At 31.3% G+C, this 17493-nt stretch overlaps 2 protein-coding genes across 2 annotated transcripts; both read right to left on the reverse strand.

The window, feature by feature from the left end:
- Window positions 1-1737: 1737 nt before the first annotated feature.
- Window positions 1738-2709, reverse strand: LOC131145759 (B3 domain-containing protein At3g25182-like). Its single transcript, XM_058094949.1, has one exon. The coding sequence runs from the start codon at window positions 2707-2709 to the stop codon at window positions 1738-1740; it is 972 nt and encodes a 323-aa protein (XP_057950932.1).
- Window positions 2710-10385: 7676 nt separating this feature from the next.
- On the reverse strand, window positions 10386-11366 carry LOC131145760 (B3 domain-containing protein At2g31720-like). The gene has a single exon (XM_058094950.1). The coding sequence runs from the start codon at window positions 11364-11366 to the stop codon at window positions 10386-10388; it is 981 nt and encodes a 326-aa protein (XP_057950933.1).
- Between the last annotated feature and the right edge of the window lie 6127 nt (window positions 11367-17493).

The raw sequence follows: 17493 nt of genomic DNA on the forward strand, positions 1-17493 counted from the left end.
ATGGTACCTGAACTTCTCAAACCAAAGTTCTGTTCTCGCTAAGTTAGAGAATCTCCTTGGGATCATCGTGGCATCTTCTGATCATCAAAATGGGGAAAAACAAGCTAAAATCTTAGAGAGAAGTGATAGAAACCAAATTCTAGAGAGAAAGAGAAACATAAAATGAATATTTTCTCACCAAAGTATTATTTTGTGCATATATAAAAACTGCTGCCACATGGTTTCGTCGACAAGACACATCGACTCGTCGACGAACTTATATAGAGAGTTTGTCGACAAGGATGATAAGTTCATCGACGAATCAAAGGTTCTGAATTCCCCCCTCTCGGTATCTCTTCGTCGATGAGACACTGAAACTCGTCCATGAACCATATAATGGAGTTTGTCGACGAACCCTACTTTGTCCTTTTTTGGATTTTCCTTTTCCTCCCATTTATTATCTTTTCTCTCTATTATTTAATTGCTATTATTTTCTGGGTCTCTATAATTTCTCAACAACGTTTTAGAATAAAATTGAAGTTATTGCGAAGGCATATTAACAAATATTAGATATTATGCAGTCAAATTTATAATCTAAATATGGTGAACTTGAATATCTAATTCTCAAACAAAGTTTGTTCCAAAATTGAGGGAGCACAAGAAGTTAAGCCCAAATTGCAAATGTAAGTTTTTGGTGCTTAAGATTGGTTCAAAAATATAGACAGTGGACCATTTCAAGCAAAAACCTAAGAGTTAAATACTTCCTCCATTGTTTATTGTTGAATCATTGAACATAATCTTTCAAATGGTCTATAAAGAGTCATAACCAATCACTTATAAGCTTTCCAGAATTGAAGGACATTTGATAAAAATATTATTTGTGAACTTTTACTCAAATAGGTTAAGTACGTAAAATCAATTCATGGTAATTGAATCACTAAACCCAAGCTTCATTTATTGTTTGAAAGAGTAGATTGGGCTTTCATTCAATTTATTGGATCAATTCACCACTTATGACAAAACCAATCAAGATGGATATTCTCATGAGAACTGATGCACCAAAAGCATTGATAATCAAGAAGTTGGTGTTAATATTAATTCTTTTGATTCTTGTAATTTTTCCTTTCATCTCATCAAAATATATTTTATGAGATTATGTATTTTTGTGATTCTAAGAGTTTTTTCTTTGAATTCATATATATGTATTTTCTTTGTTAAGCACAAATAATATTTGAGTATATGCATATTGTGTTCAATGAGATGAAACTAAATATTAAAATAATAGTTCCTATCATACATTATTCTTATTTGAGAGGAGGATGAAATTTTATATGAAATATTTGTTAACTTATGGCCAAACACATAAGACAAAATTAATTAATTTACTTAAAAAATAAAATTATAATTTTTTTTTTCATTGAATTGATTTTTTATGCATGACCAAAGGTAGAACATAAAACATGATATCATTTGCATTGTTATTTTTTTTTTTTTTTTACTAAAAGAGGGTGACACCTCCAATTATTTATTAATAAACTCTCACTTTTGACGGAGGAATACCATAGTTACAAGTTAAAACCAACCAACCAACGAACAAATTTCAAACTAGGTAATTTTTTTTTTTCTTTCTTTGCACTTAGCCAAATAAGAAACTACTGGTCATGAGTAATTTTCAGTACTACAGGCAACCTAAAAAACAAGAAAAAAAAAAAAAAAAAACCAAGAAATTCTGTATACTAATACAACTACAAGATCCCATTAAGGCTGCGGCTGCTTAACCTCAACCAGGGCGAGGCAGAGCTGAGAAGCACACCGGAATGACCACAGGCGCACCCAATCTCCTTCCCTCAATCCATTCTCTTCAACCACCTCATTCCATGGCTTCACCAAGACGTAAGAAGAGCTCACCTTCCCCGCCTTTTTTCTCATGTCCCACCGCTTGAAATTCACCGCTATGCGCTGCAGCGTGGGCGGTATCAGCGACACCTGTATCGCGCCGGGCCTGCCATTGGCATTTCTCGCCGACAACGTCTCCTTCTCCTCTGCCGTCAGGAAGTCGGCCTTGAGTTGGAGGAGGGGAAGGGATAACCGGCTGTGGCTGGGGCTCACATCCGTTCCCGACAACTGCTTCTCTATAATGAACACAACGTCAGAGCCGCTGCTCGCCCTAATGTAATCTTGCAACTCCTGAGGCATAGCCATCATTAATTCGTCACCATTTTGATGATCATCTGTAGGTTGCGGAGGTGGTGCTACTACTTGCGGTGGTGGGTTGACTATAGGATTAATAACAAGGGGTGCGGGCGGTGGTTGTTGCGGCAGCGGCGTCATCTCGCCTGCAGCACTACTGCTTTCACCTTTTTCAAAAATGCATTTTGGCTTCTCTGTTGGGCTTGGTAGAACGTTGACGAGGAGGCGATGCTTCTGATCTTTGCAGGCTGAGGGGGACGATGATGAGACGGAGGCGTGAGAAATTATGGGTTCAATTATATTATAATGGAGGCGTTTCTTTCTCTTCATCCGCTTCCCCTTTTGCACGGGGAAGACGAAATCATCTGCGTCATCAGCCACCGCAGAAGCTTTAGAAGAGCCTAATGATCTCTCTTTTTTAATGTTAATGCCTAATTTCTCCTCTTTGTACATATCAGCGGCGACTTCTGCCACCAAGAGAAGCTGGTGGAAAGGGTCCTTTGGCAAATCACGACCCACAAATTGTTCCATAGATAACATCTTTAAGGATTTTCTCATAGTTTCCTCCTCCAACGATCTCGTTAATAACTCACTGCAAATTGAAACTAATAATGAAGAAATTATTAACTGAGGGGACTTGATGAGAGCGTGTTGTGGCTTCTAGGGTTTGGAAAGAAGTCAGGAACTAGTGTAGCAAATGAAGTTTGGAAAGAGGGAATTCTCCAACATCATAGGGTTTCCATATACATTGTTGGGTTTTGTTGTTGTTGTATCCTACTCAACTTCTGATTCTTCATTATCATCATGAATATCATATTCAAACTTTTTCAAATAGGAATTGTATCCTCGGTAATCTACAAATTTAAAAAACTTGTCCTAAACTAGTCTAGTGTTAGGTGATATTTTAGAATTTTAATTTCAAAATTAGTTTTTCAAATTTTTATTTTGTAGAATATATGAGAAATGTTGAAAATATTTTACCTAAAAATTATGAAAGCGGTTAGTTTGAAATGAAGGATAAATATTCTTAAAACACAATTTTACATATTTATCCTTATTTAAAAATTTTCCTTTCTACCTCTTGTATGCATTTATATATCTTCAATCTCTCTAACTCTCGTCTTCTCTCTCTAAATATTCCTTCTCCTTCTTAACTCTTCATTTTTTTTTTATAAACTCTTAGACACATCACATGAATGAAAACACCCAAAATTCATTCAAATAAATCACCACACTGCGTATTCAATTTCTCTAAATTCTATTTCTCTATCTAGAGAAAGCTCAAGCATAAAATACGACATTTACTATCTAAGGACAAACATGAGCACATGTTTAATTAATTTTTTATTTTATTTTACCTTCAAGTTTTTTTAATTTTTAGTTTTTAGTTTTTTTCTAATTTTTATAGTGACCAAATAAACACTTTCCTTTTGAAAAATATCTTGAAAGTTAAGATTTAAGAATTAAATTTTAAATCACAAAAGTTATCTTTTTTAACAAATTATTTGAATCCATGAATCACAATTTTTTTTAAAAATATTCAAAAAAATTTATGCATTATTTACGTATTCCAGACTGATATTTACCTTGACCATGTCAAACATTTCTAGAATTTAAGATTTAAGAATTAAATTTTAAATGACAAAAGTTATCTTTTTTAACAAATTATTTGAATCCATGAATAACAATTTTTTTCCATCGACTTAATTGTCATAGGAGGAACAATTTTACAAATTTCATTTCAAGAGTTCCTTCTACCGATTATAATCTTATGGTTGAGCGTTATTTTATAACTAAAAAATTATTACAAATTAGTTTCTTTAATACCCCTTTGTCTGAATAAGTTGCATTATAATAGTTGTTTTAGTTTTTTTTTCATAAATTTATGGTCAACTTCCTTCCCCATCAAGTGGGAGTGCGTGCATTAGTTTAGCCTATAATTATAGAGCAGGACTTCCCTAAAAGTTGTACACTTTTCAGTGATTAAATTCTTTTTATCAAAAAAAAAAAAAAAAGGTTTGATTTGTTTTGATGACGATAAAACAATATCTAATAAATATTGGATCTTAATAAATGGGTCGAGTCACCTTAACTTTGACTAGCCCTGTTTTTATATTATAAACTTTGGGACTCATTTTTCTCTTTTTTCAAATTAAACAACTAACCAAACCCAAGCCCATGCACATTTCTTCCTACCTTATATTTATTTTTTAAATATTTATATAAAAAAATTCAATTTAATTTAATATAATTTTAATGTCCAAATTTAAAAATTCAAAATGGACATGTGAGTGTACATACAAAGTCTAAAAAGATATATAATTAATTTCAACTTTTTAAAAATTGATATTATTCCATGTAATTAATTTTGGGGTTGTGAATTCTTTTTAAAAAAACGTAACATGCCAAAAACATGTGAGTTAATCGAATTTGGGACTTTCATTGGCAACATGTGCGGTAATTAACATTCACATGGAGATATTTGGATAATGCATTTATGGAAATCAAAATCAAAGATAAATTGCAAAATTACAAGAATTGATTAGCTAATTAACTAGAGCCCTGGTTAATTTTATTAAACTCTCAGCAACTGTGAATTGAATTTGCTATTTGCTTAATTGCCCAAAAGAACTCTGTTTATTGTTATCAGCTCTATTTATTAACATACTTATCTTTCTAATGCTATAAAGTGTGAGTTACTGAATTCTAACATGAGGGAGTCACAAGTTTATTAATTATTACTAAGTCCAATCTTTATATGCAGAAGAATTCTTCTTTTTTAATTATTCAATTTTTTTATTGTTGCTAACTTTACAACTTTTGATTCTGATTTTTAATTATTATCAAATAGTCAAATATAAATATAAAGAGCTATAATTAACCACATAGTATTTATACTCGTACTCTGATCTCGCTCCCTAACTTCATCGAGAGTTAATTTACCTTCTATCAAATTAATCAACTATTGATAAGAGAAATCATATTTTAGCTAGAATATTATTTATGTCTTATCGTATCTTATATTTTTAAATTTTTTTAATGTTACTATATTTACATTGTGTTATAATAGCATCATATGTTTTAATTTTTTAGTTTAAAAAAAATATATAAATAGGATTTATAAATAAATTTGAATATTCATACTTTAATATTTATAAAATAAATTATGACAATATGTTATTAATTTCTTTAATTAAAATGTATATATTTAATTAAGAATTATAAAATATTTTACGCTATTATACATATGCAATTACATGTTGTTCAAGTGGCATATATGCAGTATCATATAAATTGGCTAAGGCCATCTTTTTTTGGCTCATCTTATATCTTTTATACTTTTATCACACAAAATATGAATTAAGGGGTTGCTTGGTTTGTGATAAAAAAATATTTTTATAAAATTATTGATATTCTCATAAATCTCATTTACATGAATGGAATATCTGATCATGGGAATATTTTTTTTATTAATTAAGGTCCTAAAAAATGTATATAAGAGTCTCATATTTATGTTTGGTTTTATTTTGGAATCCAAATAAACATCTTGAGACATATGAATAATAATTATATTTCTAGCATAAAAACCTTTTTAAATTTTTCAATAATCATAAATTTTAAAATCTACTCTTAAATAATGAGATCAAATTCAATGATACCTCACTTTTTAGAATATGACACTACACACCCTGAATTTTTAAAACTACCACAAAATCTCTCAAGGTTTATTGACAAGATGAACCTTCCACTAATGGACTACTAGTCAACTGTTAAGTTTAGTGAAAAAGATTAAATTTTATTATTGATAAAATGACATTAATTTAATAAATTAAGTTAAAGTTTTGGTCAACTAATTGTAATATATTTTGAAAATTTAACCTGTAAACGAAGTGAACACCGACTGGCTAAGTCGAGTCAATTATTGGCATAACCATGACAATATAATTAAATTATTATTTTTAAAACTAAAAATTATGAAAAATAAGTAAATAATACTAATAATATAGAAAAAAATATTTATTTAAATAATGATATTGTTACGAAAATATTTTATGTATACTTTTTATGAAAATTATATGACTAAAATGCTCTAATTCCAATTGTTATGCGAATGAATGCGGAAACAATCGTGTGGTGCAATAATTACGATGAGCAATAAGAAAACATACAAAGATAATGAAAGCAATAAAAGACACAAGATTTAAGGTGGCTCGATAGAATTCCTACGTCTATGGGAGCAAACGACAACTGAATTTCACTATCAATCAAGACTAGGGTTACAAAATTGTATTTATGATAACCCTACATGTACATAGGGATTAGAAAATTTCTCAAATACCCCTTTATCAATCCTCGAAGGATTTGCCTCTGTATTCCCAACCTATTGATCATCCCAGTTCAAATTTCAAAAACAACACTGACAAAATCGTTGATAGTTTCATCAAACCGTTGATGGTTTTCCTTCACTGGAGGAAACCGTCGATGTACCTACATCAAACCGTGGACGGTATTCTTCAAAACAGCTCCCTTGTTTTCTTCAACCTGCTCACTCTGCATGTTTGTTCCATTCGATATGAGTCACAAACTACAACATTAGAGGATCAAGTCTATGATCGACATTATTAAGGATCATTTAATAGGATCAAGACAAGGGAGGTAAGATTGGTTTGAAGACACATGGAATGCAATTCAAAGCATGTGAGGCATGCGGGTTAGATCCATTTTGAGCAACTGTTGGAGAATTCCCGCATTCACAAAGGAGATCGATTGTTTATGTTCAAGGAGGAGAGATAGAATTAGACACACTGAGCGATCAAGAATGCTTTTGTTCAAAGGAGATTGGTTGTAACTCACAAGTGAGAAAGAGATTATTAGAATTCCATAATTAAAAAATAGAGTGGATGATGAGTGTTTATATACATGATTAGGTTGAAGACTCAATAAACTTAAACTTTTTGATAAAATTGGTGTGTACGTCAAGTCTTCATAAAAACTCTCCCAATCCCAACACTTCTCCAAAAATCACAGTAGTTCCCATATTTACCCTCTCCAATCAACAAAATCACAATCAAATAATAAAAAAAAGTGAACTTTGTGTTTGATAGAGTTTGTCTATCTAGTTATTTGATTTGAGGTGATTTTATTAGCAATGACACATGCTTTCCATCATTCATTAAATACATTAATTACTTCTTGGCAAGCCCCTATCCCATTTTTTGTTCTTTTCACTTCCTATTTCTCCTTTTAATACACTGGCCAGCAAAAAAAAAATCATCTCGTTTTGTTACCTCTTAATGAACTTTCTTAGTGCTTTTGAAAATTTAAGGGGCAATGCCAAACTTCCATTACCAATATTATTATTATTATTATTATTTATTTTTTTTTACTAAAATCGAATATGCATATAATATTTGAATCTAGTTTTTTTCATAAAAATATTATTTTTTTGTTTTAATGGGCAAATTGAGGTACTTAGCAAAATGTAAACTTAAAAAAAATTTCTAAGTAGTTGCTGCGCATCTCCCATTCCTATATCATGACCATGCTCATTCCTGATCTTAGATTTGACAACTTCTTTTTGGATGAATATGATTTTGCTCATGGTGTTTTTGTTTGAAGAGCTTGAAACCTCCAACATGAAAAAGTTGGCTTGTGCTTGCCTAGGGTTGCAAATGAGGCGAGCTAAACTTTGCTATATTCAAATTTGTTTATTAAACTTTTGACTTGACTCTAGTTCAAGTTGAGCTCAAATCTAACTTTAATATGTTTGCTCAATCTTATTTATTATATAAACGAATAAGCTCATGAGCTCTTATCAAACCAAACTCAAATCGGACCTTAATATACTTGCCCAATCTTATTTACTAAACAAATGAATGAATTAACAAACTCTTATCGAACTGAGTTATCGATATGGTTATTAGTAGTTTGATTCTTTTTAAACCTCTTACTCTAAAAGGTGTGAGACTTTTAAAGTTTATTAAATAATAAGGTGAAAATGAACTTTTACTAATATTGCCTTATAATTTTATTTTGTCCTCGCCAAGCTAGATTATTGGTTTTATACATTGGCTTTATCATTGGATTAATAGAAATACCAACCCTAGATATAATGTGTAGAGACCTGAAAAATTATAGAAATTAAATAATAAAATAGGGTGAAAATGGGATTTTTAAGAAGGGTTCGTAGGCTTATTGGGATCGTCGATGGGGACACGTGTCTCGTTGATGAGGACTTACGAGTTATCATTATATACCGTGAGGCCGTATATATATATGAAATGATTTCGACGCGAGGTCGTATATATATATATGAAATGATTTCGGCCCCAGGCCGTATATATATATATGAAATGATTTCAGTGCAAGACCGTATTTATGAAATGTTCGGCGCAAGGCCGTATATATGGAATGATTTCGACGCGAGTCCATATTTATGAAATGATGAAAAATGTTATAATATCATGTATTATATGTTTTCAGAACCCGGATGTTAGTTTAGTTCAGTTCAGAAGCACGGTACCGTAGCTTATAGATCAGATATCTATGATCAGATTAGTGCTAACCACCCCACGAGGGGGTGAGAGATGGATAGTCGATGTGGCTTTCAGTGTAGAGTGTGGACGTCCATCTGGCAGTCCGGACCAGGGTGTGGTGGACCCATCATACTTACAGACATTTTTGATTTGGCCGTGGTCAGCCAGCCATTGTCGGGTCTCGCGGCACAACCCGTTATGGGGGGTAATACATGACATCAACTAATTATTCATTCTGGGTGTGTTTTCAGTATTATTAGCTATAACAGACATTTCATGATCAGCATGAATTATTAGAAAATATGAAAGTATATAATTGTTCCACCATGTTATGATGTATGTTTTTAGATATTTGAAACGTACTGAGTATGTATAACTGCAATAAATATTCATGTTGCCACACAACTGTATTTAGTTTATTTTTCCTTACTGAGAAGTGTCTCACTCCCGAACATTAAATGATTTTCAGGAAACCCAGAGAGACTGGCGGGTCAAGGTCGCCATTAAGTTTATCGAGTTACCCCGTTAGGAGGGTAAGTCTTGTACTACGATCAGGAGATTTTTGTTGTATGATCCTAAGTTTATTTTGACACATTTGGAGATTGTATATAAACATAGTATTATGGAATTACAATAGATTCTGGTATTATGTATTCTATGGTTTTGAAAATGTGATTTATATTTACTGCTGCTTAGGTTTTCGCTGTGATTGACAGGTGTCCCCATTACCCATGGGTTCGGGTTGACTTTTCTATTTATTATGTTTTATTTTATATTAAGATTTTTGAGGTCATTACACCGTCGCCGGTTTTCTCTTTAATCGGCTCAATTTTTGCCGTTTACCCACTTACCCTACTGTGGTAAAACTATACAACCATCGACGGTTTTCTTAATGCTCCAGAAAACCGTTGCGGTTTTTTTCTTCACGAACTCAAAAATCCTCCTTTTCCAATTATTTTTATTATTATATTTTTCCAGGTCTCTACACTGATAATCGAGAAGTTGGCGTTAATATTAATTCTTTTGATTCTTGTAATTTTTCCTTTCATCTCATCAAAATATATTTGATGAGATTATGTATATTGTGATTCTAAGAGTTTTTTCTTTGAATTTAGATATGTGTATTTTCCTTGTTAAGTACAAATAACATTTGAGTATATGCATATTGTGTTCAATGAGATGAAGCTAAATGTTAAAATAATAGTTCCTATCATACATTATTCTTATTTGAGAGGAGAATGAAATTTTATATGAAATATTTGTTAACTTATGGCCAAACACATAAGACAAAATTAATTAATTTTTTTAAAAAATAAAATTATAATTTTTTTTTCATATGCTTGAATTGATTTTTTATGCATAACCAAAGGTAGAACATAAAACATGATATCATTTGTATTGTAAATTTTATTTTATTTTTTTGCTAAAAGAGGACGGCATCTCAAATTATTTATTAATAAATCCTCACATTTTACGGGGAAATACAAGTTAAAACCAACCAACCAACAAACAAATTTCAAACTAGGTCATTTTTTTTTTTTCTTTCTTTGCACTTAGGCAAATAAGAAACTACCTGGTCATGAGTAATTTTCAGTACACAAGCAACATAAAAAACAAGAAAAAAGAAAAAAAGAAAAACCAAGAAAACCTGTGTGTACTACATATAACTGCAAGATGCCATTAAGGCTGCGGCTGCTGAACCTCAACCAGGGCGAGGCAGAGCTGAGAAGCACACCGGAATGACCACAGGCGTACCCAATCTCCTTCCCTCAATCCATTCTCTTCAACCACCTCATTCCATGGCTTCACCAAGACGTAAGAAGAGCTCACCTTCCCCGCCTTCTTTCTCATGTCCCACCGCTTGAAACTCACCGCTATGCGCTGCAGCGTGGGCGGTATCAGCGACACCTGTATCGCGCCGGGCCTGCCATTGGCATTTCTCGCGGACAACGTCTCCTTCTCCTCTGCCGTCAGGAAGTCGGCCTTGAGTTGGAGGAGGGGAAGGGATAACCGGCTGTGGCTGGGGCTCACATCCGTTCCCGACAACTGCTTCTCTATAATGAACACAACGTCAGAGCCGCTGCTCGCCCTAATGTAATCTTGCAACTCCTGAGGCATAACCATCATTAATTCGTCACCATTTTGATGATCATCTGTTGGTTGCGGTGGTGCTGCTACTACTTGCGGTGGTGGGTTGACTATGGGATTAATAACAAGGGGTGCGGGCGGTGGTTGTTGCGGCATCTCGCCTGCAGCACTACTGCTTTCACCTTTTTCAAAAATCCATTTTGGCTTCTCTGTTGGGCTCGGTTGAACGTTGACGAGGGGGCCATGTTTCTGATCCTTGCAGGCTGATGGGGACGATGATGAGACGGAGACGTGGGATATTATGGGTTCGATTATATTATAATGGAGGCGTTTCTTTCTCTTCATCCGCTTCCCCTTTTGCATGGGAAAGACGAAATCATCTGCGTCGTCAGCAGCCGCAGAACCTTTAGAAGAGCCTATTGATCTCTCTGTTTTAATGTTAACACCTAATTTCTCCTCTTCGTACATATCAGCGGCGACTTCTGTCACCAAGAGAAGCTGGTGGAAAGGGACCTTTGGCAAATCACGACCCACAAATTGTTCCATAGATAACATCTTTAAGGATTCCCTCATAGTTTCCTCCTCCAACGATCTCGTTAATCACTCACTGCAAATTGAAACTAATGATGAATAAATTATTAACTGAGAGGACTTGATGAGAGCATGTTGTGGATTCTAGGGTTTGGAAAGAGGCCAGGAACTAGTGTAGCAAATGAAGTTTGGAAAGAGGGAATTCTCCACCATCATAGGGTTTCCAATTTTGTTGTTTTTGTATCCTACTCAACTTCTGATTCTTCATTATTATTATAAGTATCATATTCAAATAGGAATTATATACTCCGTAATCTACAAATTTAATAAACTAGTTCTAGATTAGTGATCTAGTGTTAGGTGATGTTTTAAAATTTTAATTTCAAAATTAATTTTTCAATTTTTTATTTTGTAGAATATATGAGAAATGTTGAAAATGTTTTACCTAAAAATTAGGAGAGCGGTTAGTTTGAAATGAAGGATAAATATTCTTAAAACACAATTTTACATATTTATCCTTATTTAAAAATTTTCCTTTCTACCTCTTGTATGCATTTATATATCTTCAATCTCTCTAACTCTCATCTTCTCTCTCTAAATATTCCTTCTCCCTCTTAACTCTTCATTTTTATTTTTTATTTTTATAAACTCTTAGACACATCACATGAATGAAAACACCCAGAATTCTTTCAAATAAATCACCACACTGCGTATTCAATTTCTCTAAATTCTATTTCTCTATCTAGAGAAAGCTCAAGCATAAAATGAGACATATTCTAGACTGATATTTACTTTCCTTATGAAAAATACTTTCCTTTTGAAAAATATGATCAAAGTTAAGATTTAAGAATTAAATTTTAAATGACAAAAGTTATCTTTTTTAACAAATTATTTGAATCCATGAATAACAATTTTTTTAAAAAAATATTCAAAAATATTTATGCATTATTTACATATTCTAGGCTGATATTTAGCTTGGCCATGTCAAACATTTCTAGAAATTTTCACATTTTTTTGTCAAATACTCAAGACACCATTTTTTCCATCGACTTTATTGTCATGAGAGGAACAATTTTAGAGTAACTTGATTGAACTCTTTTACAAATTTCATTTCAAGAGTTCCTTCAACCGATTATAAGGAGTAGAATTAATTCTTATGGTTGAGCATTATTTTATAACTAAAAAATTATTACACATTAGTTTCTTTAATACCCCTTTGTTTAAATTAGTTGCATTATAATAGATGTTTTCATTTTTATTCATAAATTTATGTTCAACTTCCTTCCACATCGAGTGGGAGTGCGTGCATTAGTTTAGTCTATAATTACAGATAATGACTTCCCTAAAAGTTGTACACTTTTCAGTGATTGAATCCATTTTTATCAAAAAAAAAAAGTTCCATTTGTTTTGACGACTATCAAATAATATCTAATAAATATTGGATCTTAATAAATGGCCGAACCACCTTAATTTTGACCAGCCCTGTTTTTATATTATATACTTGGGGACTCATTTTTCTCTTTTTTCAAATTAAACAACTAACCAAACCCAAGCCCATGCACATTTTCTTCTGGGTTTCCTACCTTAGATTCATTTTTTAAAGATTTATATCAAAAAATTCAATGTAGTTTAATAAAATTTTAATGTCCAAATTTCAAAATTCAAAATGGACATGTGAGTGTACATACAAAGTATAAAAAGATATATAATTAATTTCAACTAATTAAAAATTGATATTATTCCATGTAATTAATTTTGGGGTTGCGAATTCTCTTTAAAAAAACATGACATGCCAAAAACATGCGAGTTAATCGAATTTGGGACTTTCAATGGCAACATGCGCGATAATTAACATTCACATGGAGATATTTGGATAATACATATGGGGAAATCAAAATCAAAGATAAATTGCAAAATTACAAGAATTGATTAGCTAATTAACTAGAGCTCTGGTTAATTTTATTAAACTCTCAGCAGCTGTGAATTGAATTTGCAATTTGTTTAATTGTCCAAAAGAGCTCTGTTTATTGTTATCAGCTCTATTTATTAACATACTTATCTTTCTAATGCTATAAAGTGTGAGTTACTGAATTCTAACATGAGGGAGTCACAAGTTTATTAATTATTACTAAGTCCAATCTTTATATGCAGAAGAATTCTTCTTTTTTAATTATTCAATTTTGTTATTGTTGCTAACTTTACAACTTTTGATTCTGATTTTTAATTATTATCAAATAGTCAAATATAAATATAAAGAGCTATAATTAACCACATAGCATTTGAAATTCATTGCTTACAAAATGTCATGTTACTAGTAAGACCCACACAAATGAGAGGAACACTTTACTGTGGGTCCTATATCTTCTTACTATGTCAGTATATTAATCAACATAACATGGATCCAATTGGGAGAATCTTGGGAACATAGTTTTATTGGATCCCATACCCGAAGTGCTATGATATTGTGAGTTCTTGTGATACACAATTTGAGAAGATAATTATTTCTCATATAACATTGTATGATCGTGGATTCTAAATCGAAGATTCCTTTATACTCTTACTCTGATCTCGCTCCCTAACTTCATCGAGAGTTAGATTACCTTCTACCAAATTAACCAACTATTGATAAAAGAAATCATATTTTAGTTAGAATATTATCGTATCTTATATTTTCAAAATTTTTAATGTTACTATATTTAAATTGTGTTATAATAGCATCTTATGTTTTAACTTTTTAGTTTAAAAACAAAATATAAATAGGATTTATAAATAACTTTGAATATTCATACTTTAATATTTATAAAATAAATTATGACAATATGTTATTAATTTCTTTAATTAAAATGTATATATTTAATTAAGAATTATAAAATATTTTATGCAATTATACATATGCAATTACAAGTTGTTCAAGTGGCATATATGCAGTATTATATAAATTGGCTAAGGCCATCTTTTTTTGGCTCATCTTATATCTTTTATACTTTTATCACACAAAATATGAATTAAGGAATTGCTTGGTTTGTGATAAAAAAATATTTTTATAAAATTATTGATATTCTCATAAATCTCATTTACATGAATGAAATATCTGATCATGGGAATATTTTTTTATTAATTAAGGTCCTAAAAAATGTGTATAAGAGTCTCATATTAATGTTTGGTTCTATTTCGGAATCCAAATAAAAGTTATACCTTGACATATGAATAATAATTATATTTCTAGCATAAAAACCTTCTCAAATTTTTCAATAATCATAAATTTTAAAATCTACTCTTACATAGTAAGATCAAATTCAACAATACCTGAGACACTCCGCATCCTGAATTTTCAAAACTACCACAAAATCTCCCAAGGTTTATTGACAAAATGAATCTTCCACTAATTGACCATTAGTCAATCGTTAAGTTTAGTGAAAAAAAAATTAAATTTTATTATTAATAAAATTACATTAATATAATAAATTAAGTTAATTTTTTGGTCAATTAATTATAATATATTTTGAAAATTTAACCTGTAAACGAAGTGAACACCAACTAGCTAAGTCAAGTCAATTATTGACATAACCATGGCAAGATAATTAAATTATTATTTTAAAAACTTAAAATTATGAAAAATAAGTAAATAATACTAATAATTTAGAAAAAAATTATATTTAAATAATGATATTGTTACGCAAATATTTTATGTATACATTTTATGAAAATTATATGACTAAAAAGCTCTAATACCAATTGTTATGCGAATGAATGCGAAGACGATCGTGTGATGCAGTAATTATGATGAGCAATAAGAAAACATACAAAGATAATGAAAGCAATAAACGACACAAGATTTAAGGTGGTTCGACAGAATTCTTACGTCTATGGGAGCAAACGACAACTGAATTTCACTATCAATCAAGACTGGGGTTACAAAATTGTATTTATGATAACCCTACATGTATAGAGGGATTAGAAAATTCCTCAAATACCCCTTTATCAATCCCCGAAGGATTTGCCTCTGTATTCCCAACCTATTGATCTTTCCAATTCAAATTTCAAAAACAACACCGACAAAATCGTTGATGGTTTTATCAAACCGTTGATGGTTTTCCTTCACTTGAGGAAACCGTCGATGTACCTACATCAAACCGTGGACGGTTATTCTTCATACTAGCTCCCTTGTTTTCTTCAACCTGCTTACTCTACATATTTGTTCCATTCGATATTAGTCACAAACTAAAACATTGGAGGATCAAGTCCGTGATCGAGGATATTAAGGATCATTTAGGTCCAGAAGATAGACCTAAATTGGATCAAGATAAGGGAGGTAAGATTGGTTTGAAGACACATGGAATGCAATTTAAAGCATGTGAGGCGTGCGGGTAAGATCCATTTTGAGCAACTGTTGGAGAATTCTCACATTCACGAAGGAGATCGATGGTTTCTGTTCAAGGAGGAGAGATTGAATTAGACACACTGAGTGATCAAAAATGCTTTTGTTTAAAGGGGATTGGTTGTAACTCACAAGTGAGGAAGTGATTATTGAGAATTCCACAATTAAAAAATAGAGTGGATGATGAGTGTTTATATATATGATTAGGTTGAAGACTCAATAAACTTAAACTTTTTGATAAAATTGGTTTGTACATCAAGTCTTCATAAAAACTCTCCCAATCCCAACACTTCATCAAAAATCATAGTAGTTCCCTTATTTACCCTCTCCAATCAACAAAATCACAATCAAATAATAAAAATAATAATAATGAAAAGTCAACTTTGTGTTTGATAGAGTTTGTCTATCTAATTATTTGATTTGAGGTGATTTTATTAGCAATGACACATGCTTTCCATCATTCATTAAATACATTAATCATTTCTCCTTTTATAACATGGTGGGCAAAAAAATTCATCTTGTTTTGTTACCCCTTAATGAACTTTCTTAGTGCTTTTGAAAAAATAAGAGGCAATGCCAAACTTCCATTACCAAAATTATTATTATTATTATTTACTAAAATCACATATGCATCCATCTGTTGTATCATATAATATTTGAATCTAGTTTTTTCATAAAAAATATTATTTTTTGTTTTAATGGGCAAATTGAGGTACTTAGCAAAATGTAAACTTATGTAATAGAAATGTTAGTAATTGAACATTCTAAATGCATCGTTTGACGTTTTTATTTGAACTCGTTGCTCAAGTGTGTAGTTGGCTTGAGAATCTTTTGATCCCTATCCATCCGTTGGTAGATCTAGGTTAGACATTGACTCTTATCCTGTGTTTGAAGAGACTTTAAATTTGAATTTATATTAGATTTGAATAAGATATAATATAAAATTTATTGAAATTTATTCAAATTCAAAATGCAGTCTAAAATCCATGCTTCGAAATATAGTATTTGCAAAATTTATATATATTTTTTTACCTTACTAAAAAAATTTCTAAGTTCGTTGTTGCGCATCTCCCATTCCTATATCGTGATCATGCTCACTCCTGATCTTAGATTTGCCAACTTCTTTTTGGATGAATATGATTTTGCTCATGGTGTTTTTGTTTGAAGAGCTTGAAACCTCCAACATGAGAAAGTTCACTTGTGCTTGCCTAGGGTTGCAAATGAGGCAAGCTAAACTTTGCTATATTCAAATTTGTTTATTAAACTTTTGATTTGACTCTAGTTCAAGTTGAGCTCAAATCTAACTTTAATATGTTTGCTCAATCTTATTTATTATACAAACGAATAAGCTCATGAGCTCTTATCAAACGAAACTCAAATCGGACCTTAATATACTTGCCCAATCTTATTTGCTAAACAAATGAATAAATTAACAAATTCTTATCGAACTGAGTTATCGATATGGTTATGAGTAGTTTGATTCTGTTTAAACCTCTTACTCTAAAAAGGTGCAAGACTTTTAGAGTTTATTAAACAATAAGGTGAAAATGAACTTTTACTAATACTGCCTTATATTTTTCTTTTGTCCTCGCCAAGCTAGGTTATTGGTTTTATACATTGGCTTTATCACGAAATTTAGGTTATGGATATTGAGCTAAATAAGTCAATGCTCAAACAGTTCTTACATTTAAGCCCACTAGTCAATCTAACTACGATCCAATTTGACTTTATTAAATTAGTCCATAAATGAGCAATTTAAGTTCATTAAATGAGTTTGTACTAAGTCAATAC

The sequence above is a fragment of the Malania oleifera genome, chromosome 13 (genome assembly GCF_029873635.1).
Source record: "Malania oleifera isolate guangnan ecotype guangnan chromosome 13, ASM2987363v1, whole genome shotgun sequence".
NCBI classification, from domain to species: domain Eukaryota; kingdom Viridiplantae; phylum Streptophyta; class Magnoliopsida; order Santalales; family Ximeniaceae; genus Malania; species Malania oleifera.